This window comes from Osmia lignaria, chromosome 14 (genome assembly GCF_051020975.1).
Source record: "Osmia lignaria lignaria isolate PbOS001 chromosome 14, iyOsmLign1, whole genome shotgun sequence".
Lineage (NCBI taxonomy): Eukaryota > Metazoa > Arthropoda > Insecta > Hymenoptera > Megachilidae > Osmia > Osmia lignaria.
The window spans coordinates 750,752-776,376 of record NC_135045.1 but is presented as its reverse complement, the minus strand read 5'-3'; the positions used below and the strand labels follow the sequence as shown (position 1 = coordinate 776,376).

Here is a 25,625-nt window from a genome sequence, read left to right as displayed (position 1 = left end):
AAACACGAAAATTTCCCTTACATTCATCCATGATCGCATTTATAGCGTTCTGGCACTTGATGCTGAAAATGTACTAGCGTAGATGAGGCTCGTTACTCAAGCAACTGGTGTGCAAGTAGAAACGAGTAGCATAGATTCATCGTTGGACGTGAATTAGTATAACGCGATAATTCATCCGCGTGCTTTTCTAAGATGTAATTTTCCACACCGTGACCGTGCACCAGGTTGTGTGTCACAAGTGAACCGTGTACCTTCAACAACGAGCTTGATTCTTCGTGTATACCGAGAGAAATGAAGTACGAGTAAAACCGTTGGTTAATGTGTTGTTCTAGCACGGTTCATTAACAACGTGTTCTTCTTTAGCACGATACATTTATAGGGTGTAGGTGAATGAGGTAGCACGTTTACAGCGTGTATTTTTATAGTAGTATGTCGGAGTACATTGACACCAGGTGCTTTTGGAGCGTAGTATTTTTGAAATTACAGAAACACCTTCGCAATCTCGGAATTGAAGGTAGGTCGAGCGATAATGCTTGCTCCACTGATATTCAAATATTTGACGTACACCTGTTTATTTGCATTAAAAATATCTAGCTACACTCACCGATAATTTTATCATACTTTAGTTTTATCCGAAACCCAGTGTTACCTGCAATATTTCTTTCATTTAAATGTGATAACGATAATTAAAGAATTTTCCTTTCTAATTAACATCGAACGTTGTAAAATGATTTCGGTAAGCGGTCGAGGTGAAAATCAAGTTGAAACTATCCTGTTTGCTAAATCAATTCGAAATCGTGTTTACCCTCTCTTCGCAAGTGGATTACAATAAGAGGATTAAAGCGTGTAGTTTCCCGTATATAATTCTATTATTTAAAGTTCCTCGCTAGATGAGAAGTTGCGAAAACTTGGAAGTGTGACGTTAATCTGATTAGCAATAATCTCTTCAATCTTTTATCGTACGATGTTATTTTACAAATTTTCATCTGGAATTCTGATGATACAAAAAAAACGAACGATAGATCGTCAGAATATTTTTCGGTATCAACGCTCCCAACTTACCGTACAACCTTTCAACCTGCTTAATGAAAGACACCATTATATCTGACTAGCGGGGTTTATCACTTTAACGAGCTCTTAATATCACGGCTATGGGAAACTGAACGGGTGCCATTCAGGAGTCGATATACACCGTAATCTCTTCTCGGTGCAAGCTTCATTTCAAACGCATTTTATTGTCGATTTTTCAGCGTGATACGCACACAGAGGAACATTCTCTATGGCTGTAAAACTACCCACCGAATATCCGTCCATTGCATTTTTTTTTTTTTTTTTTATTCTTTATAAAATGTAATATATTTTTCTCAGTTCTATTATAAAGTATAGAAAGTTCGGAGCAATTTTTATAGACGGTTACAATTTGAGGTGATTCACCTCGGCTCTGTACCTGTGTGGCACGCACCGATAGATCCATGGGATGTCCGTATTGATCGAACCACACCCGTATTTTCTACACCCCCTCCTGTATACACAGGCACACACCCGCGCACAGTACTGTACATGCATGCGCACGAAATTCATGGAACACCATGAACCCCCTGATAGTCAGTCGAACCCCACCCTTTTAGACTGGACTTCTGTTAGAGATTCAGAAGATTCTCCTTTGCCAAGCACCATCCCTGTTTATCCCCTTCGAGTACACATTATACGTACACTTTAACTTTATTTCATTTATTGAAAAGAAAAAGAAAGTAGCTTGAATATTTATGATAGCTTTCAACTTTGATTAATTGGATCATAGATACGGAGGGAAATAGTTGAATCTTTTTTATTGTTTCACATTCTAAAAAAATTGTATAAAAAAACTAAGCATAGCAGTTTTCGTTCGTGATCATATAAATTTAAAATGAAATTATAATAACAGAAAGTTATAATTAATTTGTCGGGAGAAAATAGAAAAGCGCCTATTTCCTTTCTCTTGTTAACAGGTTTCATAATGGTCACGTAATAGTTGCACGTTTGCAGTCTGCCAAGCACTTGCATACAGTTGCCTGAAAGTTGAACGTAAAATGGTTCGCAGTCGAACAGAAGCGACACTTCTGTTGACATTCCACTATTACCCACTGGTGATTCACAAAAACAATAACAGCTCACGTTTGGACCCGCAGCTGTTCTTACCGTTTCAATTCTCAGTCTACATCTGGCCCGATCATGTACCGGGTGTCCCCGTATCGTATCTAGAATCAAGAATAGATACTTGTAAGTTTTCATAGTTGATTAATAAATAATAGCCGACGACGCAGCTGGTGAGTCGTTTGAAGAATGAAAAATTTACATCGATTTCAAGTTAAAATAATTCTTTTATAATATAGTAGCCCCCCAGTCTGAAGTTGTTGGACGTCATCGTGTACATTTCCATCTAATACGTTCCTATTTTAATAATACATATTAACATAATGTACATCTGTTTGTAATTAAAATACGAAGATAAATAACGTTTCAAATATGACGCGAATGGTTTTCATCCCTCTATTTTTCAGTTAGCTAAATACTCGTAGTTAACGCGAGGTGTTATCGAAATTCGTAACAAATTGTATAACGCGTAACGTGGACAGGAAAAGAGATCCGATTTGTCGAATTACCAGACCCCCGCCCCAGGATATACGAACCCGGATCTTTCGTTTGCCAGGCAGACTGTTCTGATCAATTGAGCTATTCAGGTCGTTGACGAATTCTTTCACCCTAGCCCTGATATTCGAAAATGGCTGTCGTCTGCGTTACTTCGCCAGTGATTATTCTTCCTCCGTATCACCCAGTCGAAATTCAAACACGCTACTAAAAATACAAAGACCAAATGGTAAATTTCACTTTATGGGGTTGTTGGAAGAAAAACCAGATCCCTGACCGTACAATCAGTTAGTTTCCCTTTTTTCAATAGAAAAGTAGACCGCCTAGATTTTTTTTTTAAATGCATCAGCTTTCGACTGAAATATAATTAGAAGGGAGCAAACCCTTGTATAATCATCCTGGATCACGTACAACATTAAAAGTTCGGGTGCGAGAAAAAGGCTGTAAGTAGCAGCTGTAGATGGCTACCAAAATGGTAGGAATAGAAAAGGAAGTGACTGGTATGGGATGGGTAGCCTCATTCATCCTATGCCACAGACTTCCTGTGTAACAAATGCGAGGACATTCGGTGGGTTAGGACGAAGAATCTATTTTAGGTTTTGCCTTTACTGTATGCTCCTTCGAGTAAATTAGTTTCCCGTGACTCCTGTTCGTACTACACGGTGTTAGCGATACACCCTCTATGTATGTACACTAGTGGAATTAATTCTGGACACTTTCCATAAAAATATTTTTTATTTCATATTTCTGCAGTAAATGTATAAATTGATTCAAGTGTCAGAATTAATTCCACTAGTGTACAGGGTGATTCTGGCAATTAGGGTGGGCTATCGCATGCTGAAAATTGAAATACAAATATTTTGCGGAATTTTATTGAAGCACCCTGTATATGTATACGTAGAACCGACGATACTAACGCACTAATGGTATGCAAAAGGGGACAAAAGCAGGGTTCCAATTGTGAACAGGAGTGATCGATTTAAAGGAATCGATGGTTAGGCAGGAACTTGCGGGAATGGGGATTAATGGATAGCCCTTTGACGACGAGGGAAGGGAAACGTCAACCGCTAATTCCACTTTGCGGCAAGAAATATAATTTTTAAAATTTCTGGGATGAATAAGAATAGATTGATTATACTTATGGAAAAGAAGATTCAATTAGTTGGAAGTTATCAGAGAGAAATGGCTTTCATGCCTTTCTTGTAAAAACTCATTTTTCTTCCGCCAATGTTTTGATCGATGTATCAATTAATTTCACTTGAGAATATGTTACGTGTTATCGAGTGCTTCATCATTCATCGAGGTCAATGGCTGGATAAAATAGGGAAAGACAGAAAAGCTCGGAATTTTTTTTTCACGATTTCGACAAACTGTAATTTTCTAAAACATCTTAGTAAATTAATTTCGGCAAATTGTAATTTTTAAAAACGACAGAAAATTAATTTGTATAATTTCTCGAGAAACCTCAAGTCATTTGGTCCAATTTCAAATGAGGTATTCTGTTTCAAACGGTGTGCAAATAATTTTGCGACTCGCTGTAATTCAGTTGGTCTTTTGAGCTATGTAAAGTACCTAAAAATGTGCGTTAGTAAAAGCGTGTTGATAAAAAGTAACAAAGAGCTCCTATATCGGTGATATTCTCGCCCCGTTTGAAAACAATTGATAACTCGGTGACGGCGAGGTCATCTATCGTGCAAAATAATTATTGGGGACTGCTCGAATATTTTCTCAAGCTGTCATTCTGTAACCGTGTTTTTCCATTCTTTCATCTTTTACTGCTGACCTTCATAATATTATGGGGTTACCTTAAATTTATTTATTTTATTTAATCACAGAAAAATAGTAATTTAACTAGTGCGATACTATTGTATTAAGAAGCATATCATCGGTAAAATTCCCATGACTCGTTTAACAATAGTTCAAAAATCATTTATTTTTCCTGTTCGAGGTTGCATATAGATGAATGTTTGCGACTGGTTACGTCGCAGTTTAATAATTGATTCGTTAAGAACAGTGCTTCAATCTGAGCTGAACAGAGTGCGAAAACAAAGAATCGCGATTGGAGAACGAGTGGTAAACAAATGAGGAACGTCTCGCTAACGTCACGACGTGTCTGCCTGATACAAGTTTCTCTTGCCAAGCAAAGTTTCGTAGCCGCGTGTTTTGTGTATGACTTCCATCGTTGAAACACGACCCTTTGTACTAATAATCCTACCACTTACCCGTGCAAACTATATTAAGTCAGCCGCACGACACCGGAGTAATAATACCTTACTCCAAATCAAATAACACGTCAGTGGAAACGTACACCAAGTTGAAACGTAAAAAAATATTCTAACGAATAATTTTGATTCGACTTGAGCGCCCAGGAGGCACGTTTAAATTACAAAAAGTTTCATACTTTCCGAAGCAATCGGGTTTTATAATTAAAGCGGGGAAAAATTCATATGAAACTAAAAACAAATTTTTCAGAAAATATTTAAAAGGGTTTATTTAAATAGAATCTACGTCATCGTACGCGAATGTGTTAATTTTCTTTCTCGCGGGTTGCTTTGGGAAGTTTTATGGATGATAATTGGCGGTAATGCGTTTCTACTCAGAAGCATATTAATTGTCTTAAGTAAACGTCTTCTTAACCGCCAAGTTCCACAGCGATGACTTAAGAACAGGAAAACACCATTGATGGAACGTTTTAATTTAATGCGTGACATTGGGAACACCATAGAATTTCTGCTAATTTTTATACACATGACGCACACGGTGTGTCTTTAGATAAATTACCATAGACGCGTATGTTGCGTCTTAATATAGACAATTGCATATTCCCCCATGCCAGGATGCAACGACGCCACGATGTCGGCGTGTTAAAAATCAATTTCCACTTTCTCGAGCGATACGCAGGAATCGTCGCGACAAGCGTCGCCGGATAATCGGGTGTACAGTTTTATTCACGAGCTCGATCAATCCCGATATACGTACGTACGTGGATCGGAGTCACGCGAGATTCGTGCATGTGATTTCAACCGGCAGATTATGGTTTCACTGGCGCCTCGATGTCTTCTCCGACGATCGATCGCGACCGCCACCGGCCACGTTGCAGCAGGTAAGTACGCCTGCTACGTTTATCACCTAACAACCGCGTGTAATAGCAATTGAAACTACGGCGACAGTGGTCTTAAACGCGCGCGTTTCTGCTCTCATTTTCTCCGCACTTGTTCCACGCACGATCGTTGTTCGGCTTCTCGATTCTCTCTCTCTCTCTCGAATCATACACAGCGTGTTTAACTCTCACGCTGTTCATCGTACTCGTTCTCCTTTATATCTTCTTCCTTTTCTTTTATACCCTGGCCCTTCGCGCACACTCTCGACCACTTCCTTTTGCTTCGCTCCGCCTCTCTCACGCTCCGTTTTGTAACGATCAAGCGGAGCGATTCGAAATACGCGCTAGATGATCGTAGGAGCGAAAGGGTTGAAGAAAGTGTAAAAGGAGAGGTTCCTTCCAAAGCCTAAAGCAAATAGTAGCAGACTCTATTCATTTTTTTTTTTTTTTACTTTCTTTCTCTACTTTCTTCTTATGGTCATCTCTGTTTCGGAGCACATGGTGTGCGTGACCCTGGGGTGCGTCGTTGCATGTCGTCGTCGATGTCGATGGTTTCTCCTCCCCTGTACAATTTGGTCGATGCCAAGAATGGAGAAAATTATTCCCCTCAGTTCCATGTAATTTCAAGGAATTAAGCGATCGCGATCTCACGTAGCAATCCCGTAACTCCTGGAACCCTTTCTCCCCTTTCCACCGTTGGGAACCTTGGTAAATCGGGAGTTCGGTTTCTATGATCATACTTTTTATTTTCTAAGTCGTAAACCCTTTTGAACCACGTTATAGAAGCAGTCTGAGAGGCTCGTTACATTTTATTCCTCAGGGTTTTTAAATGCTGCTTTCAATTGATTTAAGAGCATAGGATGACTTTGTCTGAATAGTCGTGTATCTAACCGCTGGATTCCGTTAACTCACTTTATCACCCTTGGAATGCTGTTTTATTGGTCGTGAGAAGATCGTGGTAGATTTAAAAGTTTCTGTATTAACTTTAACAAAGTTGCTCTAGTTTCTATATCGAACCACGGAGGGTTTCGTAACATGAAAGTAAAATGTAATCGAAGTTTTTCTTATCAAACGTTTTTATTACTAAACACAATGCAGGTTGCCGTCACGCTTCGGAAAACGCGCGAAATCGCACAAAGAAAAGCGGCTAATTTTCATTTATCCACCGCGCATTCGCTTTTTTTTTTAAGCGAAGTCGTTCGAAATTTTACACTCAACTTTCACGACGTTCTCGCGGCGGACGGTAGAAATTTTACCGCACAAATATTTGCCAAATAGTGCGTGCGTTACTCATCCTGTTCCGACGACATTGTGGCACTGCGTTATTTCTGACAGCGAGAACTTAAAACCGTGGGTTGCACAGTTGCACGCGACAGCTTGTTACCAGTTATATCAAGGGGAAACGAAAACGGTGTTGCATTTCAATATCGAAGTAAGCGTCGGTGCATTTTTCGATATCTTTATCCGTTGATAATTATCTTACCGACGGTTGTAACTTTCCAAATTCCAAACCTAAATAAATTAATCTTTTGCGATCGAAAGCCAGTCAATTTTTTTTTTAAATTTTTCTAACCAGGGAAAATGAATTGCACGCCTTTGATTTAACATGGTTATAGAAAGGGGTTTATCCGTAATTCAATTTCAGGATCAGATTGAATAAAGCCTGTTTTCAAGCGGAGTCGTTGAACGACGTCGAGCGCGATTGAAAACAACGAGCGATAAATCTACTGCCGAATGTAATTGCCGATTAAGCGTCTCTTCCTATGAATGAAAATGTTTCGTGTCACGCGATCGGCTTTAAATCACGTACAACCTATCCGGTTACTGATGATAATAACGAGAAATATGTATATAAGTCCGTTTATTATGCAGAACTGTAGAGCCTTGCCGATGGTCTTTTTTTTTTTTTCAAAATTTCATCTTAATTACTGCTGGCAAAATTCCTCTTTCTCTTTGCTGTATGTCTAGGTGTTAGTAGGTTTACGGTGTATACTCTTGTGTATTTAATATTTGTCTATGGTGTTGGTTTAAGGGTAAACTCGTATCTCTTTCTGTTGATTCTAGGATCAACGTTGGTTTACGTGTTTCTGGGTTCAAATACGAAATCTTGTTAAGATTTTAACTCTTCGCTTCGTTAATTTATGTTTCTGATTCGTATAATTGAATGCACGGTACTAAAAATGAACGAATCGTTCAAAGAAAGATAGCACGGATAATTGAACGAGTTCCTCGAACACGTTTGCTCATTGTCAGAAGCACGAACAAAAGTTCTTTCTTTTCCCCGTGAAATTCGATGAAAGCAAACAACATTCATTTCCATGTCATTTACCAGGAGTCTGGCACTCGTAACGAAAGCAAAGTTCTCGCATGAAAGTACATCGAATGCAACGAATCATCGGTGAAACTCATTAATTCGACGGACATTGAATTTATCGACATTTGGTCCCGGGGAAATGACAATTGACGCGTGTTACGTTTCACTTGGACGCGAATTTAATGGATTTCGTGGAAATTGTATGGCTACCCCTGACAGAAACGTTGACGCAATTTTTTTTACCTGAGAATGTCAGATTTTCTCTGATAAACGTCGAGTTAAATTGAGCTGAAATTTAGAAAAATGGAGCGTTAATTTATAACAGCCGCGCGTAATTAAAGGAAATTCGAATAATATTACTGTACTCCGAATACATGACCTTGTACGAAGTTTCTCTCGATTCAAGTGCAGTGATTCATCGCGACGATTGTTAGCAGGAAATTACGCGTGTGCGAGTGATAAAATTTTATGATGCATCTCGCAGGAAAATGCACTGTGAAAGAATCAACTGATACGAGGCTTTTCTCAACTTGCATTAGCAGAGTGAGTCATATGGTTGGGATGTTATCGTCGTGTTTCGTTCGTGCTTAAAATTATTGACGCAGGAAACTGTCAAATGTTGCAGCTATTTTTCAGGGCCGAGCCTGAGATAAAAAAAAGTAGCTCAAATAAAATTTATAACTAATTTAGATTTGCATTTGCATCGATTAATATTCAAGTAAACATTCTTGCATTCTTAGACGCGAAATCGTCTTATGGGGGCCCAGGTGCGGCTCTGCTATTTTTAATTCTTTTTTTCGAATATTAATAACATCAGCAATACTCGGTTACTTTTATCTTCATTCAACAAGATAAGTTCGTTTCCAACATATGGTTTCTCCAGAACTTTTTATCCTCTTAACAAGTAACATATGTAAAATTAAAATAACAATTTTTCTTTTTTTTCTCTTACACTACTTTTATAACACCCTTTACATAGAGAGGGCTGAAATAGGAGGTTTCAAGAGCGTGCAATATAAATACACGTGTGCGGTTACCTTCGAGTTTCTTACCCTACGGTTTGCGATCCCACTGACAGACAGAGGGGTAACGTCGAGGCGCCACGACGCCTAGACTCCGACGCCTGGCGTCGCACGCAACGCGCGACTGCCGCCTCTCTCGATGTCGACCATGAAATACGTTTTATCAAAGCCTCCTTGCTTCGACGCCTGTACCTTCCTGGAAAAACCGCATTATGTGTATTCATTGGAAATGTGTTCTGTCGAATAACATTATTTATTCATATTGTTACCCGGGGAACTGTTACACGGAATGAAAGAAGCTTAAATATCAAATGGTTTCAATTCCATGAAGTTTATAGTAATAAAAAAACACCTGTTATTAATAAACACTCGTGACACTGTAACTGAAGTATTTATAATATTGTAACTGCAATCATCTAATGCTGACCATTATGTCATCGTATCACGATTATACTTATTTTTTAGTCATTTCATTTCGTGGAAATTACCGGATAAACCCTGTTAAAAGCGTGTGCACTCGCCATCCTAGGATACCTATTCGGGAAGGGTTACTGGTAAAGTCTATTTATTGTATATCATTACTTTATTTATTTATTTTTTTTTTTTGGATAACTGACGGTAATTATATTTTGACACGCGTTCGGATAATTTAACCGTTTGTCCCGGCGCATTATAGAATAATCGGTCCGTCACGCAGGCAACGTTACTATTGATCGTATTCGCGATTGCACCTGTACAGACTGTCCCAAAATCGCAGGTGGAAATTTAACAGGAACTTGATGAAATAAAAATTGCCTTTGTCGATTAAATTGACGGTTTATTAGAAACGTGTGTGTTTGTCTGTTTTTCAGTGGATTGAACTTTCAAGACTTGATGGCCAGACAGGGTGCTATCGATTCCCCGCCGAAAACTCCTTTTATTATGGGATCCGAGTGCGCAGGTGACATCGAGCAAGTTGGCGAGGGCGTGGAGAACTTTAAAGTAAGTTAACGAATGAGCTTTCTTTTACAATTGATTTCTCGTTGACAAGATATTTTTAACATTCGTGCGTCTCGCACAATTAAAGAGTATTGATTTCTGAAAAATATCTCGCTTTTAAATGAAGCTGATATGAATTTATTTCTTCGCGTTAATTGGTATCGAGTATCACTGATTGCTCGTTGACGATTATCAGTTACGTATAAACGGGGGTTCTGTGAATCCGATGTGAACAGTGGGCATGAGTGATTTTATTGGGTCATCTTGTAAGGGACGTTGAATTTACGAGGGAAGATAAAATGATAAAATTGAACCTGACAATCGAGGACAAATACGTAACAAACTGTGACTAACAATAAGTCTATACGGATTATTTCCTTGGAAACCTAAAAGCAAAACCGTCTAAAAGAAAATTTACCTGATTAACAAAAGGGTTAAAAACAAGGACCATCGAAATCTTGGGGTTCCATAGCTTTTTGCGATAAGAATTGCCGAGAGTTAAAAGCATCGCCTTAAAAGAAACACGGTTTAACAAGATAATAACGTCTGTACCGTCTGGGGAACGTCGCTTTTCTTTTGTGAACGCAATATTTTCCTAACGTGCACGCCGCGTCTCCGGGAAAATATTGCACAGACGTGCCTCTTTGCCTGTTGGCGACCGTGGAAAAATCGATGGGAATCGGTCTCTGCGTTCAAAGGAATAACTATCGACGGGAGGATATTACGGTAGTACAAGGGAAAAAAAAAGAGAGTTACGCTCGCTTCAATTTGCATTTATTATCGTATCGAGCAACTGTTCTTTACGTCTCATCCTCCCGTTCCACGTCACTCGTGCATATTTTATAGGATTGTTAGCGATAGAAAGATATGCACAGGGTGATCAGTTAAGAGGAGTTAAATAGTCATGAGTCGTATCCGTACTTTGAAATTTTTTACACTTTAACTGTAAATCATTGAATATCCTTAAAAATCATAAAAAGTCCTTATCGATTCGATCGTCGTAAGCAACTTTCCTGGAGGTACTTTTACGACCTGCTCGAAATAACCGTTCCGCGTTCACCTCGTCCTTGAATTTTTCACCCACTAATCTTTCCGCAAGGGTGGAGTCCCACGGTACTTTTCCGAGTCCGTGACTCGAAGACGTCGCGTCGCAGGAAAAAGATCCTCTCTTCCCGCCAACCCTCTCTGCGTTCCTTCCTTCCTTCCTTCCTTCCTTCCTTCCTCTGTCGTTCTTCACCCTGGGGTGATCTATTTTCGCGACTCGCGAAACTCCTCGAGGTCACGGGAAGAGGGGGTTCCCTAGCTTTAAGGCTTTAGGGTCAGATATCCGAGCAGCACGTGTAAACGACCGGCCATGAAGAGAGAAGAAAGCTGCGTAGCGAAGCTTTTTCGAGCATACTACTCTTCCAGATGGAATATTCAAGTTCGTTTCTTCGCGGTACTGGACGCGCCCTCTTCTAGACCCTCCCTCTCGTGCTTCCTCGAGTTCTTAGCATTGTTGCGTTTATAAGGAGGCGATCGTTTGCTTCTCTTTCCGTTTTATTCGTTTATCCATCGATTTATGGGATGATCCCTTCGAGAAAAGGGATTTTCAATTCTTTGCTCGGTGTAAAGTAAACTCGTAGCGTATCACTAGGGTAAAAATGCACAGCTACGAGTTGAATTCCTGGTTGAATTTATACACGAACCTTTTCATATGAATATCGTATCCTAACGAAGGAAAATTAACCGACAGGAAACATTTGGCTACTTGTTTCAGGTGGGCGATCGAGTGGTTGCACTTCCGGATCACAAAGCGTGGGCGGAGCTGGTTGCTGTACCAGCAACATCCGTTTTCGCGCTACCAGACGGAATGAGCTACCTCGATGCTGCTGCGATCACGATGAATTATACCGTTGCTTATATGCTGCTGTTCGAGCTGGCCAATTTGACGCCTGGCAAAAGTTTATTGCTTCACAGCGCCGGCGGTGGTGTGGTAAGTTAAGTTTCTCTTTTAACGATAAAACAAGTTCATTGTCACACGTCGAATGTAACCATCTTATGCAAATGTTTGAAATCATTTGAATTCTCCGTTACAAAAGCTCGAGCGTAATCGTAGCAATGATTTAGGTAAAATCCCCTAGCCAGGTGAAAACCTATCGAGGTTGTTATCTCCTGTGAAAATCATATCTCGAGTAAAGTCGTAAAGGAAAAAGACTATATGGGATGAATCGCGGTGTTTCGCGTTAATTAGCCGAACACGACGGGAATGAGAGAGAAGAGAGGAGAGCAAGGTTACTGCCCCTTCGCGAGCTCGAGTCTGCTCGAGTCATCCGCAGACCGCTTTCTCTCTCAATGTCGTCGAAGGAGAAGGCGGCACCAGAAACGTCCGGATCAATACGGTTCAACAGGTTAGACTTCACCAACTACATACACCCCCGTCCAGAAGTCACGGGACACTTGTTAATTTTACATTAAACCTTGTACCATTGAAATACCAACAATTTCATATTCTTACGATATTTGAATATCTAATTTTAGACTATGTATACATTTCGTAGGTATAGGTCAGGATTGACCTATACAGTTACAATTTCAGGGTTAAATTTACAAGTCAGAATTTATGTACCATAGGAAATTCTCTGTTTAGGTGTAATACAATGCATCGTTGTTACCATTATCTGATGATGTATGAAACAAATAATCAAAGGTTCAATGTAATCCACATTTATACTAATGGTGTTCCGTGACTTCTGAACCGGAGTGTATCCCTCATCCCTCTCTTTGTACCATTGGAAGTTGAGACGAGGAGAGGAAATTGTACAGGGGATGCTGCTACTGGCTGATGGTGGATGCAGGAGTGGCACACGATGGGGGTGTGAGGGTTGCCTGGCAACCCTTCGTTCTCTCCATCGACCACCGTCACGAGCCGCACCCGTCTGAGACCCATACCATCGCCGTCAGCCCGTGTTCGTGCGCGTTTGCCTCTTAAGCTTCGTTCACACGAACAGCTTTAATTCGATTTCGCGTCTCCGGCTTCCGGAACGTAGAAGCATTGTTATTCGACCTGTTGTTTACCGAATAACTAAGCACACGCTTGCGTGTCAACCGCCATTGTCTCCTGCCGTTCGCTAAAACTCCCCGGTAGGGCGAGCTTTCAGGATATTAGGGAATTCGGGTGGACGCGTTAATGAGAAATTCTTCGAGACGGTCGTGTGACGTCGAGAGACCGAGGAGAGAGTATCGGTGTTCCGGTCTCTACGTCGCTTTGGGGTGAAAGTCGATATGAATAATTGGGAAAAGAGAGGGTTAACGATGACGCTGGGTTTTACTGGATTTGGATAAATTCTTTAGTCGTTGCATTTCATTTTATATTTTTGCAAAAATAAAACTTCCATCTTTTGGTAAAAATTGTACATTCCTCCGGTGTTGAGAGATATACATCATCGAAATAGAAGATTTAAACCGGAAACAGAGTCACGTAGACAAGGAGAGGTGGAAAAAGCACTTTACTCGAAGAATTGCATTTCCTGATCACGCGTCGGACTTTTCCCTCTTTTCTCCCTTTTTACCTCCCTCTGTGAACTCGTATCTTCCCTTTCTACGTACACATTCCCTGAATATCTGCAATGATTCTATAAACTCTGAACTTGATATAACTCGTTAAACGAGCTAACAGCGAGCAATCTTTGTTACTAAATTGTAATTAACGCGTCAAGTTAATTAAGGCCATGGTGTAACATCAACGATAATTTAGGAATATACAAAGGGGGTCCAATTTGGATTATTATATCACAGTAATCAACCTCATCGCTTCCTTTTCATATTTCAACCGAAATCAATAGTCAATTATTTCATCGATGTTCACGATTGAAAGAAAAACGAGCTAGAAAGCATTTTCCAGATGCTCTCTTCGGCATCTCCTCTTATGACGTACAATTTAAAACGGCTTCTTAACATTCTGACCCTCGGACCGTTCTCTCATTTTTTTGCTTTTCGTTTTCTTAAATTCTTGCTGCTCTTCCCCTTGAGTTCTCATTGGCTTCTCCAGCCTGCTGGGATTGGTCAACGTTATTGGGTATCGAATTCTCGACAACAGGCGAAGGAACAGACACAAGAGGAGAAGAAGAAGAGCACCGTGGTCAGCTCCTCTCGATTCTTGGAAATAATGAATGCTGCTTCTGTTGAAAATCTCCAGCAGCTTCCCTCGATTTTTTTCTCCTCCCTTCCTTCCTTTCTTTTTCTACCGGCGTGTGTATATCGCGTTCTGTCCTCTTCACCGTCCAAAGACTTTAGAAAATGTCTTCTTTTCACCCCGTCAGAGGATTAAGGGTTACGTGTTAGAAATGAATGGGCGGAGTTTATCTGTAATATTGCTCGTATTTACGTCTACCTCTATCTAAACCGTCTGTTTCAGGGCCAAGCGGTGGTTCAGCTGGCCAAAACCGTGAAGGATGTGACGATTTTTGGCGTATGCAGTAAATCGAAGCACGAAGCTCTGAAAGCTGCTGGAACCATTGATCATCTCTTGGAACGCAGTACAGATTACACCAACGAAGTCAGGAAGTAGGTCCCATGCGATCATAAGTCATCGTGATCATCTTCCTTCTATGCGTTATCTTGCCACATTACTTTATCACTCATTTCGATTCTCTTTTATATAGGATCTCTCCGGAGGGCGTGGATATAGTTCTGGATTGCTTGTGCGGCGAAGAATGCAACAAGGGATACGCCTTGCTGAAACCCATGGGGAAATACATCCTTTATGGTTCTAGCAACGTGGTCACCGGTGAAACGAAGAGTTTCTTCTCGGCAGCACGATCAGTATGTCATCGTAATTCAATTTTTTGAAAATATATACATTTTATCCGTGAGGATTGGAATTTTCTGGAAAGCGTTTTAATTTATTTAATAGAAAAGAGATTATTGAGATCAATCAATAATTTCATACGATAATCAACTGACAATATTACATTTCCTTTTGCAGTGGTGGCAGGTGGACAAAGTATCGCCCATCAAGCTGTTTGACGAGAACAAAACGTTGTCCGGTTTCAAGCTCCGTCACCTGATGTATCAGCAGGGTAGCCACGGGTTCGTTCGAAAAGCAGTGGAACGGGTGTTCGCGTTATGGAACGAGGGTAAGATAAAGCCGGTAGTAGACTCAACGTGGGCTCTGGAGGACGTGCCGGAAGCCATGCAGAAGATGCACGACCGCAAGAACATTGGTAAGATCGTGCTGGATCCGAGTCTCGAGCCGAAACCGAAGCCAGCTACTCCGGCCAAGGGAAAAGCGAAAGACAAGAAAGCAGCCAGCCAAGAGAGCCAAGAGAAGAAAGCGTCGAGCGTCGAGTCCGAGGAAGGAGAAAAGAAGAAAGAGCCTGAACTGACAAACGGCACATCCGAAGACAAATCCGATAGCGGTAAATAAAACGAACAAAACTTCTAAATTATTCTGTGTATCGTTCCTCGATCAATTGGCCAACGATTTTACAGTTCTCTGTGCTGTGCACAACCAGAAACATTGGAAATATTCAAATTCCATCTTCTTTCGAATATTTCCATTCTTTTAAAGTATAATTCATCCCCTCGATTGACGAGCCTCCTCTTTGTTTTTGCTTTCAGATTCGAAAGAAAAAGAATCGAGCTGAATTAGCGGCGCTAATTAATTCTAATACACGTATATATATACATAAATCTATATATATATATATATATATAAATATTACAAATGTGTAAAACCCGCGAACATCAAGATTTTCCAGGTAAAAAGTACTACTCTAAACTATTCTACTCGCTGTTCAGAGAGATCTACGTTGTTGCTGCACGACAGAGGCTTCATCCGATCAAAACGATCTACTCTGTTAATGGAAAAAAGCTATATGTTGGTGTGCAGATGAAAACAAATCTACAAAAAGAGAATCTTTTTTTCTTTTGTTTAAAAATGAAAAAGGAAGAACAGAAACGAATTTTTACAAACGCTTAATCAGGTTTGATAAGGCAAGCTCGTTTACCTCCCCCATAAGAATTCATATCCGCGTATCTCAGTGAGAATTCTCTTCGATGGTGTTTACAAGAGTGAGAGGGCGTGAGGCAGAGGGAGACAAAAAAGCAACCAATTGCAAAATATCAATCTCAACGTGGTCCACAGTAGTTTACGAAGTATAAGAATTGATTATTTTTATTTTTTCACACTGACCAAAACACATATATTGATTGATTTTTTCATACGTATATTTAGAGAGAATGCTCTCTACTGGATGCCATCAATTCATTGGGACGATTTCTTTTTTTTTTTTTCTTTTCCTGATATCATTCGCTTAGATATACTTTATCGAAAACATTTAAAATATAAGAAATGTGATCAGTAAAAATGAAAAGATCGTCCTAATGGGTTTGAGTCAGCCAGCAGATTGCTACTTTATCTACTTGCATCGACTACTATATTGCTGCTGCGATATATATACTGTATATGCAGTAATATTTTACACTACTATTATAGTCCGTTTACTGTAATTTAATAGAGTATGATGATAATCTGATGATCAGCTTTTTAGACATAATGGGGGAAAGCTCTCGTATAGGAAAAACTCCTAAAAAAAGCTGAAAGATAATATGAATGACTGTATTTTACTTTTTTTTTACCACGTGTATCTCGTGTTTTTTAATGACTAATATCGAGACAAGACTCTCTAACTTAATCGTTTTTTAACTGTGCTAGCCTAAACGAACACAATAGTCGAAGAATATATTCTCTTCATTATTTTTAGACAAGTCTGTTTAAAAAAAAAAAAATCATGGAAAGTATTAAATCGCCTAACTGCCTGAAAATGCTGTAAGCATAATCGTTGAATTTTTCTAATTAAAAGAATGAAAACCACTTATTCACACGCTTTGTATTCGAATTTTAAGATTGATAACTTCTGCAACGATTCACCAACGATTACACTCGTTTTATTATAACATTTTTAATGAATTTTTTAACAGATGACATACTGGAATCGCTGTACAAAACTGAAGCTGTTATTTTAAATGAATTTTTATAAATATATTCCAGTTCGTGGATGTTTAGAATTATTGAATTCATTCTAGCGAGGCATGCTTTTAACTTGGTGTTGGAATCAAAGATCTCTACCTTGTAATAATAATAATAATTTCTTTGTGTAGCGAAACGAGAAGAAAATGCCTTAGTTTTTCTATGTACGAATTTTGTGAGAAATCAAATATATCTCGATGCATTATGGTTAAATGAGAAAGCGTGACTCTTTGAATCTTGTTTTTTATTTTTATAATTGATCGAACGAAAAGTCTGGGATTTATAATTATATATAATTTAAACACGAGAAAAAGTACACGATATGGTGCGATCGATTTATTAAACAAAGGCGAATGAATTTCCTAATCATAAATGGTTAATGATGATGATAATGATGATGATGATGATGATGATGATGATGATAATGAAATGAGAGAAACAAGATTTTGTAGGAGTGTGAGATGCGAAGCTTGAGAATTTTAGCTCGATCGATAAAACAAAAAATAGAAAAGGGTAGTAGGAAAACGAAAAAAATAAAAAAATAAAAACAAAGGAAAAGTGAAAAAAAAAACTGGGCTCGGGAAAAGGAGCGCGTTATAATGCAAAGTGAAATGCATATCTTTCCGAAAACGGTTGGAACAATTTTTACGTAGCTCGATTCTGTTAGAATTTGATACTAGTTCTGTATACCGAAAATATTCTATATATGAAAAGATCACTATGACGAAAGAAATGAAAAAAAAAAAGTTGCGAACGAGGGGGAGCTATACATATTATATATATAAATATAAATATAAATAAATGAGTAAATAATGTTAAATTAAGTCGATGACATTCTTCGAAACGTTATCGGTGCGAAGAAATGTAAGAATTTATAAGAATGATTATTATTATTAATTAATTAATTATTATTATTAATTATTACTATTACTACTACTACTACTACTACTACTACTACTACTACTACTACTACTGCCGTATCGAGTCTCTCAGTCCTAGAGTACACAAAGTACTGTATCTCGTCTTGAAGATGTATCAATCTCTCTGTCTGTGAACAAGAACAAGGGAAAAAGATAGAAATAAATGAAAGATCGCAAATAAACAAAAAAAAAGAGAAAAATAGATAAGGAAAAAAAAAGAATCGTGAACGTAACTGCATATTTTGAGACGCATCTTTTGAACACGTGTATTAAATTTGACGTGTGACGTAAAATATATTATTCTCTCTGCGCGAGAACATGATACACATACATACATTTCAATCACACATACACGCGACGATACACATCTTGCTGTATATTTTATTGTAAGGCTTTAAATGTTTCATCAAATAACTCTATTATATTATAATATATCTCTATGCATTTGTATCGATCGTTTTCCCTATAATCCTGGTCATAGTTTCGGTTAGGTCGAGTTTTGTTTATCAGTATCCTAGATCATCTGTAATTAATGCTCGATATATTTAATAAGGTTTTATTACAAAGAAGTTTATAAAATTGTTTCTATTCAACGCCATGGTGGTCATCAGACCGCATGCGCATTACTCTCGGTTACGAAGGGCGCTAGACATGGGCATATTGTTATTCCAATGATTCGTAGATAGAATTATTACAATCGGTATTTTACAGAAGTCAATAATAAAAAATTTGTTTAATTATTGTAGCTAAATTCGCAACAAAATTATTTAGCAGTTTACTTACCTTTGAACTGTGAAGCCCGGTCGATCCATAACCCATACCCGCGGAATTCCGATTCCGAACAACCGGAAAAAATGTTTAAATTAAATAGTCTCTTCTAGAAAATGAATTCAAGGATTAATATTGAGCCTTAATTACGGATTTATTTTCAAATATCTACATTTCAATTTTGTTCTAACTTATCATTATCTGGCATTTTTCAGTGCACTGAACAATTCAAAAATATACACTCCTCGCAACGTTTATCTTTCAGCTAGGATGCAATGAAAGTTCAACAATATGACCAACAATATCATTCCCTTACTGCATTTAAAATAATGCGGTGTTACATACATTCTTTTCCATGCCTTTAATTATATTTTTTTCGTTCATCAAGACCTGTATCGTGGGAGAACAAGAACAATTTCGCAACGTGATACATCATATAATTATGTGTAAAATTGTAAAATTCGTTTCAGGGGTCCGGGCGAAAGAGCGTATGTTTTCTCTTCCCTATGAAACACGATTTCTTTCGTAGTCCTAAAATTAGGTTTCCATGAAGGGTATGCATTACAAAGGAAGTAAATACATATTTCGCCCGTCCTCCGGAAGCTCGATATATAGATTGTATTTTTGGCTTATTATTGTAAGACTGACTTTATTGCTATATTAAAGATTGCTTCGAAAATATTCGTTGGTCGGGTCTTCTCCATTCCTGTAATCAACAATACTTTACTTATTCATGAAATAAGCAATAAAACAGATAGTGTTTTATCTTTTATTTTTATAAATTTATTTGTATAAAGGTTATAAAACTTAAAAATATATTCAACACACGTTAAATGCTGCTCTCTGTTTATAAAAAACTGTTAAACATACTTTTGGACGGATTGCTCGAGCGAGCTTTGTAGAAATTAGATTTATAAATAATTTACATACAGCCTTTCTACACTGTGCTCGAATAAAACCTGAACAATTTATAATTAATTTTATTATAAACTGTTCAGTAATAAAAATAAAAATTGATACTATTTACAGTATCGTTGCCTCTGACGAACAAGCGCGGTTAAACGCTCGTGCACTACAACAAGTTATCTTATAATATACATTTTGTTTCTTATAAAGCAGACTTATTTATGGACGGTACTTTAACGTTACACGCATTAATCCATTAATACCATTTTAAAATTTGCGATAATTTTCACTATTTTTTTATTCACTTTTTTATAATACAGTTTGATTATATTGATCAAAGCCACTTTAAAATGAATATCAGATAATACTTTGGCGAATTAATTGATGTGGAAACTATTGCATATCTTCAAGGTATCAATGATACAATTTTTCTTAGAGTAATTAAAAATAATATGCTAAATTCTTATAATAAATTCCTGCATTCGAAAGTACCTCGATGAAACAATTAAAAGAGATACTATTAGCAGAATACCTGTTGGCGTGGACAACAATGTGGCAGCATTATAAATTGGACAATATGGACACTGGGAACTACCACAAACCTCACAAATATTCAACGTATATGTTGGCAGAGCATCAAATATAGTTTCATTGAAACGCTCTAAAAGAATGAATCATAAATTATAAACTGTATCAATGTTGTATAATCCTTATTAATGTAAATTATATATGTACCTGGTGCATAATAATCATAAACTCTTATAGGATGATATCGAGACATGTTTGCAACCGGGAACCATCTTTCAATGGTGAAATTTACGCACGTTTCTTCTTCGTCCAGGTAATCAAAGTAAAAGAGAACCTTTTTCTCCTGGAATCGTGCCCTGTGAAGATTTCTTACTTGTTTTGATAAAATGTATCTATCTAAGGTTTGTTGCTGAATTATGTAACCAGTTGGTATGGCTACATCTAATACCGCCATTCCAGAGCGTGCTGATTCATTCGTATTTGTCCACCTATGAAAGAAATTTATATACTGTAAGTAGACATTCAAGAAATCAATAAATACTTTCTGTATGGATATTTCTACCTCTGACAACTGAGGTATGATATATGTGACTGATTTCTGCCATGGAAATTTGCTCTGGTAACCAAATCAAACGCTTTGACTGGTGGTTGAGTTTGGAATTTAGCAATATCTACATTGTACTGTACCGACATTTGTAGAATTGCGTACCCAGCACCTTTAGCTTGTACTTTCACCGTTCCCCATGCTTCTGGTATCTATAATAGTTGAACAGAAATTAATTATAATTAAAATATTTAAATTCTTATATCACACATGAACATACCTCGATAGTCTGAAGCCTTGCTAGATTATTATCATTGACAAATAATGTTTTAGTTTGTCCTGGAAGAGATGTAGCTTCTACAGTAACGGCCAATGAACTAACATCTCTAATTCTGGATCTAACTGTGTAATCCATTAAAGCTTTCATTGCCCATGCAGTGTCTTGGGTAGAAGCCCAGCCACCATCTGTTAATCGTTGGGAATTCAACCATTTTACAATAGGTTCAATAATTATTTCTTGCCGTGCAACATGCACCAGAAGAGCGTATGCAGTAGTTTCAATGTTTTCAGAATCGTATTTATATGGTAAACGTGGAAGGAGGAATGGCTTTTGATTTTCCAGTTTATAAGGAGGAAGAGGTACTTGTTCCCTGCCCCAGTATGTTAAACCTCCCTCTCTACGTGCATGTTTCGATAAAATATTAAAAGCTTGCCCTGCAGTAGAAGCTTTTGCTAACAAAAGAGCATACGATACTATTGCTATGTCATAGGGTTTTCCGCGGTCCTCTAATAGTTTCAAATTTCTTTCCAGCCATTTGACTGCGTTCGCAGCACTCACAGCAACCTGAGTTCCCAATCCTTCAGGCAAATCTTTTACACTTTGTAGCGTAATAAGAACATGAGCCGTGAGACTAATATTTCTATGCGTTATTATATCGTAATCGTAATTTAAACTGCTGTTCATTTTGCGGTCCGGTAGCCACCTAACTTCATAAAACGATCCCTCAGCCGTTTGATGCCTCAATATCCAAGATACAGCATTAGCTATTACTTCGGGATCGATGTAAAGATAATTTTCCCATTCATAAAAACGTGCTTCCTGTAAGACACGCGCACAATACGCCGTTAACCAAACGCTCGGTGCAGACTGATTCCAGTCACTACGGAATAAACTGAACGATCCATCAGGATTCATGAACGAGAGCTGCCTTTGATAGCCAATGTTCATGTAATAAAAGCTTTCTTTTTCTTGCGTTCTATTGCGTTGATTAATTAAACGCATATACATGGTTGTATACAAATTAACAGCGAAGCTGAACATATTTTGTTCAGCACAATCCATAGGAAGATCCATAAGACTCGTGGCATTAACAGGCATCGTTGGGAAAATTGGCCCAACAACGTCTCCGACTAAACTTATCACTGCCTTGTTAGAGCCGAATACATAGTAACGGTTTTCGTCGTAAGGTATAATCGGAGTTTCTGTTATGTTAACATGCATGTATTGGAACACATAAGCTCGGTTGCTGAGATCAAGTAGAATAGATTGATGTCGATGCTGTGGAAGACCATCAGCTTCTACGTGCAGATTTCGAGTAACTGAATCTCTTCCAATTACAGTTGTAGCATATATGTGTACTTTTATATCTCCAAGTCGTACAGGTACAATAGGCAAATATACGATAGCAGCATCCTGTGCGGGAATCCAAATGAAGAACTGATGGTCGCCAAAAGATGTACGAGGTTTGTACGACTGTACAATACCATTATCCTCTACATGGACAAATTTGTAATCCTTTGAACCAGCCAAAACTACTACAGCTTCTATGTTGTAGCGGAGGTAATTGAAAACAGAAAGACGAATACCAATCTGCTCTCCTTGTCTACTGTGAGTAGGCATCTCTACGTTAATATAAAATGGCAATATTCCCATGTATTCAATAGCCTTTGGTAACATACCAAAACCCATACTCGGTGACATACTGAATGCTGTGATCATCCATTGAACTGGTCTTCGTGGTACGTCTATATTAAAGATATATCTACCATGGGGACCAATATTAATGTCCTTCCATAACCAGACATTTTCATATAATCTTTGTACTCTGTTAAATCGCCATTTTCTAAAAGTAGCTACATCCGTAAGATTTCTATGTTCACAGCCTGCCTCGTCGGTTCCATCTTCGCAATCAAATGTTCCATCACATTTTTTATCTAATCTATAACATTTTCCAGACAGACATTCCCCGAGTCCTAGAGTTGCATTGCAATTGTCTGGTCTTCGGTGAACGAAAGCATCTGTAAAAACTACCAATCCAATATACTCAAATGTTCTGTTAACATCAATACCAAACGTTGAAGATGGGAAGTAAACAAGTTCGTCTGGATCCCCGTCGTGGTACAACCAAGTATGAGATTGAGTACCATTTGTTTCCTCGTCAAAATGTGCCATTTTTGTTATTACATTGGCATATGTTAACTCGTTTCCAGCTTGCATCGTGTAGAAAGCTCTATCTATACCTGAGAGAGCAACGTAAGCTCCAGGTTCACCATAAATAGCTACTTCAACATTTTCACCTGTCCTAGCTTTTTTATTGTTAATGTACACGGTAAAATTATTCCGTGAAATACCGTTTACAGAAAAAGTTAAGGAGTCTGCTATAACGTTACTATACTGTCCAATGTGATATACAACTATAGTTGCAACTGGAGCCATTTCCGCACTGAGAGGGACAGCAATTGTTTTCACATTGTGTTGCATGCTATCCTGTCCAGTAAGAAGTATAATACCTTTTGCCATAATAATATAATTAAATGTATCAATATAGAAATTTGTTTGTATGTGAAATATCATGTATTCCCCAACTTTAGGTTTCTCGGTAGATGTTGAAATTTTTATCTGTTGCTGATTTGGAGATTCATGTGCCAATAATAATAATTCAGTTTGTGTTCTAAATCCTTCTCCATCAGTGAGATATGCATAAACTCTCATAGAAGAAATATCATTAAGAATTTGCTGAGCATGATCCGAGCTGTGATCAAGCCCAAGTTGTTTCCTTAGATCTATCCTTGTTGACCAGATACCTGCATTATCTGGTGTAGGCTTCAGATACTGAGTTTCTAAATTTCTGCGACCACCTGTTCTCGTTTCAATGTCGGCACGAATTTCCATTACTGATCCTTTTAACTGCGACGGTCTTAGTACAGAATTATCATGGAACGATGCCACTAAATTTACAGAGAATGGCATTGCTGGCTTAAATACTTGCGGTGTTCCGCCTAAGAATCGTATTTTCGTGGTAGAATTAAAAATTCGAGCCGTGGAATACCCTGATATTATTTCTTCTAAAAATCTTTCGCCAACGGTAGCGGTAACAGTGATCTCTGCTCCGCTTGCAGCAGGTACAAACGTTAGTAACTCTGACATTGGATACTTGAAATGATAGGTTCCGTTAAAAAATCTTAGCACGGGAATCTTATTGTCAAAATAAGAGGGTATTTTTAACCAGGAAGGATAATATTCGTCAAAGTAGAAATATCTTTCGATAGATTCAGGAGCAACATCCGGCGACCTTCTGTCAAGAGATTTAAAGGTAGCTTTAAGGGTTAGATTTCCTCTAACTGGTGCACCGCTCGTGTAATTTGCTTGAACCGTTCCGTATATGTACGGGTCGTTATCAAAGAAAAATGCTGGCATGGTGACATTAACTTCGAAACGCGTTTGATAATATTCCTCTACTAGGAACGTTTTCTCCTCTACTTGGCCTTGTGCTATTACTTGTATAATCCATTCTCCAAAAACAGGCTGATCGGAGAGCTGATAGGACAAAGATACCGTTCCTAAATTGCTCTGTCTACTTAACCATCTTCTCATTATTCTTCTGTATGGATCTAGCATGTACACATCGATAGGATTATTGAATGCTTTAAGTTCAGTGTTTATAGGTATAGTCCTAAATCTTATAGTTTCCTTTTGCATATATACAGGCTTGTCCAGCTGAATGAAAATACTCATAGATCTCTGAGAAAATATAAGTTTTGTTTCGTTTAAAAATGCTTGACCACCGGTCAAACTATTGTACGTCCCTTCTACTCTCAATTTATATTCTCCACCAACAGAAGTAGGAGGCATTTTCATCATCAGGGTTTGCGGTATATCTTCCTTTACTTCCTGATAATCTGAAGCAATTTCCACACCATCTCTTTGAATAGATGCACGTATCGTCATTGGTATTGGACTATACAAGACATTTACAGCCACCCGATAGATTTGTCCTGGTCTAACCATTTTAGAGGCAACAACAAAGTATGTGCTAAATAAACAAATAACAGAATATTTTAGAATTTGATATTATCATTAATGCTTTGAAATTAAAATCAATATAAACTTACGCCTCTTTTATTAGAACATTATCACCTAGCCTGTCAGTATTTCGTGTTCCATATACAGATGGATCTCTGTCATCGAATCGGTTCCAAGGAAGCCGCGTCGATTCCGTCGACTCTTGGGAGAGCTGACTGTTCCCGCAAGCGAAGGTTAAGATCAAAATCCATATCCACATCCACATTTTCTATAATACACACCAAGTAAATACGCATGATACTTTACAAGTATAAAAAATGTTATTTCTTTGCAAAAACAAAACAAACTATTATGTCATTAAGCGTGAGTAAAATTAATGGTCACGCCCAAACGCACACTTGTTGACTAGCGCTTCTTTCTCACTTACCTCGGTAGAATTACTTTTTTTCTTTTTCATCAAATTAATACATCACAAATAATAAAAATATTTAAACGAACGTTTTGTATAAAAATAATGTTTAAGCTCGTTGAGTGCACCTTTGAAAGAATTTCATGATTAGGAGTGATCACTTGTTGTACAGTACACACTCCACTGTATTTGG

General features: G+C 38.1%; 2 protein-coding genes across 4 annotated transcripts in view; one reads left to right on the top strand and one right to left on the bottom strand.

Annotated features, from left to right (window-relative positions):
* LOC117609171 (synaptic vesicle membrane protein VAT-1 homolog-like) overlaps positions 1-16,318 on the top strand; it is a 21,553-nt gene extending 5,235 nt beyond the window's left edge. Inside the window, exons 1-7 of one of the 2 annotated variants that reach the window (XM_034335161.2) lie at positions 5,578-5,731; positions 9,916-10,045; positions 11,802-12,017; positions 14,439-14,587; positions 14,686-14,845; positions 15,009-15,441; positions 15,644-16,318. In XM_034335161.2, the coding sequence (XP_034191052.1) occupies positions 5,682-5,731; positions 9,916-10,045; positions 11,802-12,017; positions 14,439-14,587; positions 14,686-14,845; positions 15,009-15,441; positions 15,644-15,669 (1,164 nt within the window). In that variant the 5' untranslated portion in view covers positions 5,578-5,681 and the 3' untranslated portion in view covers positions 15,670-16,318. Of the gene's footprint in view, positions 1-5,577; positions 5,732-9,915; positions 10,046-11,801; positions 12,018-14,438; positions 14,588-14,685; positions 14,846-15,008; positions 15,442-15,643 lie in introns of those variants that run through there. The other variant, XM_034335160.2, reaches the window with a different exon arrangement.
* Mcr (macroglobulin complement-related) lies at positions 16,302-25,625 on the bottom strand. Of its 2 annotated transcripts, XM_034335141.2 has the most exons (7): positions 25,451-25,625; positions 25,113-25,291; positions 21,001-25,033; positions 20,739-20,932; positions 20,384-20,664; positions 20,181-20,309; positions 16,302-19,448 (listed from the first exon to the last, which is right to left on the bottom strand). In XM_034335141.2, the coding sequence occupies exons 1-7, from the start codon at positions 25,478-25,480 to the stop codon at positions 19,375-19,377; spliced, it is 4,920 nt and encodes a 1,639-aa protein (XP_034191032.1). In that variant the 5' UTR covers positions 25,481-25,625; the 3' UTR covers positions 16,302-19,374. The 2 variants fall into 2 exon arrangements, with proteins under 2 accessions (XP_034191032.1, XP_034191031.1); XM_034335140.2 differs by having other exon boundaries at positions 16,302-20,309.

Coding starts and splice junctions, on each gene's coding strand:
- Mcr (XM_034335140.2), bottom strand. CDS start 25,480: ATGAAAAAGAAAAAAAGTAATTCTACCGAG. Junction 25,292..25,450: donor AAAAAAGTAATTCTACCGAG/GTAAGTGAGAAA, acceptor TGTGTATTATAG/AAAATGTGGATGTGGATATG. Junction 20,933..21,000: donor CAAGGCTTCAGACTATCGAG/GTATGTTCATGT, acceptor CAACTATTATAG/ATACCAGAAGCATGGGGAAC.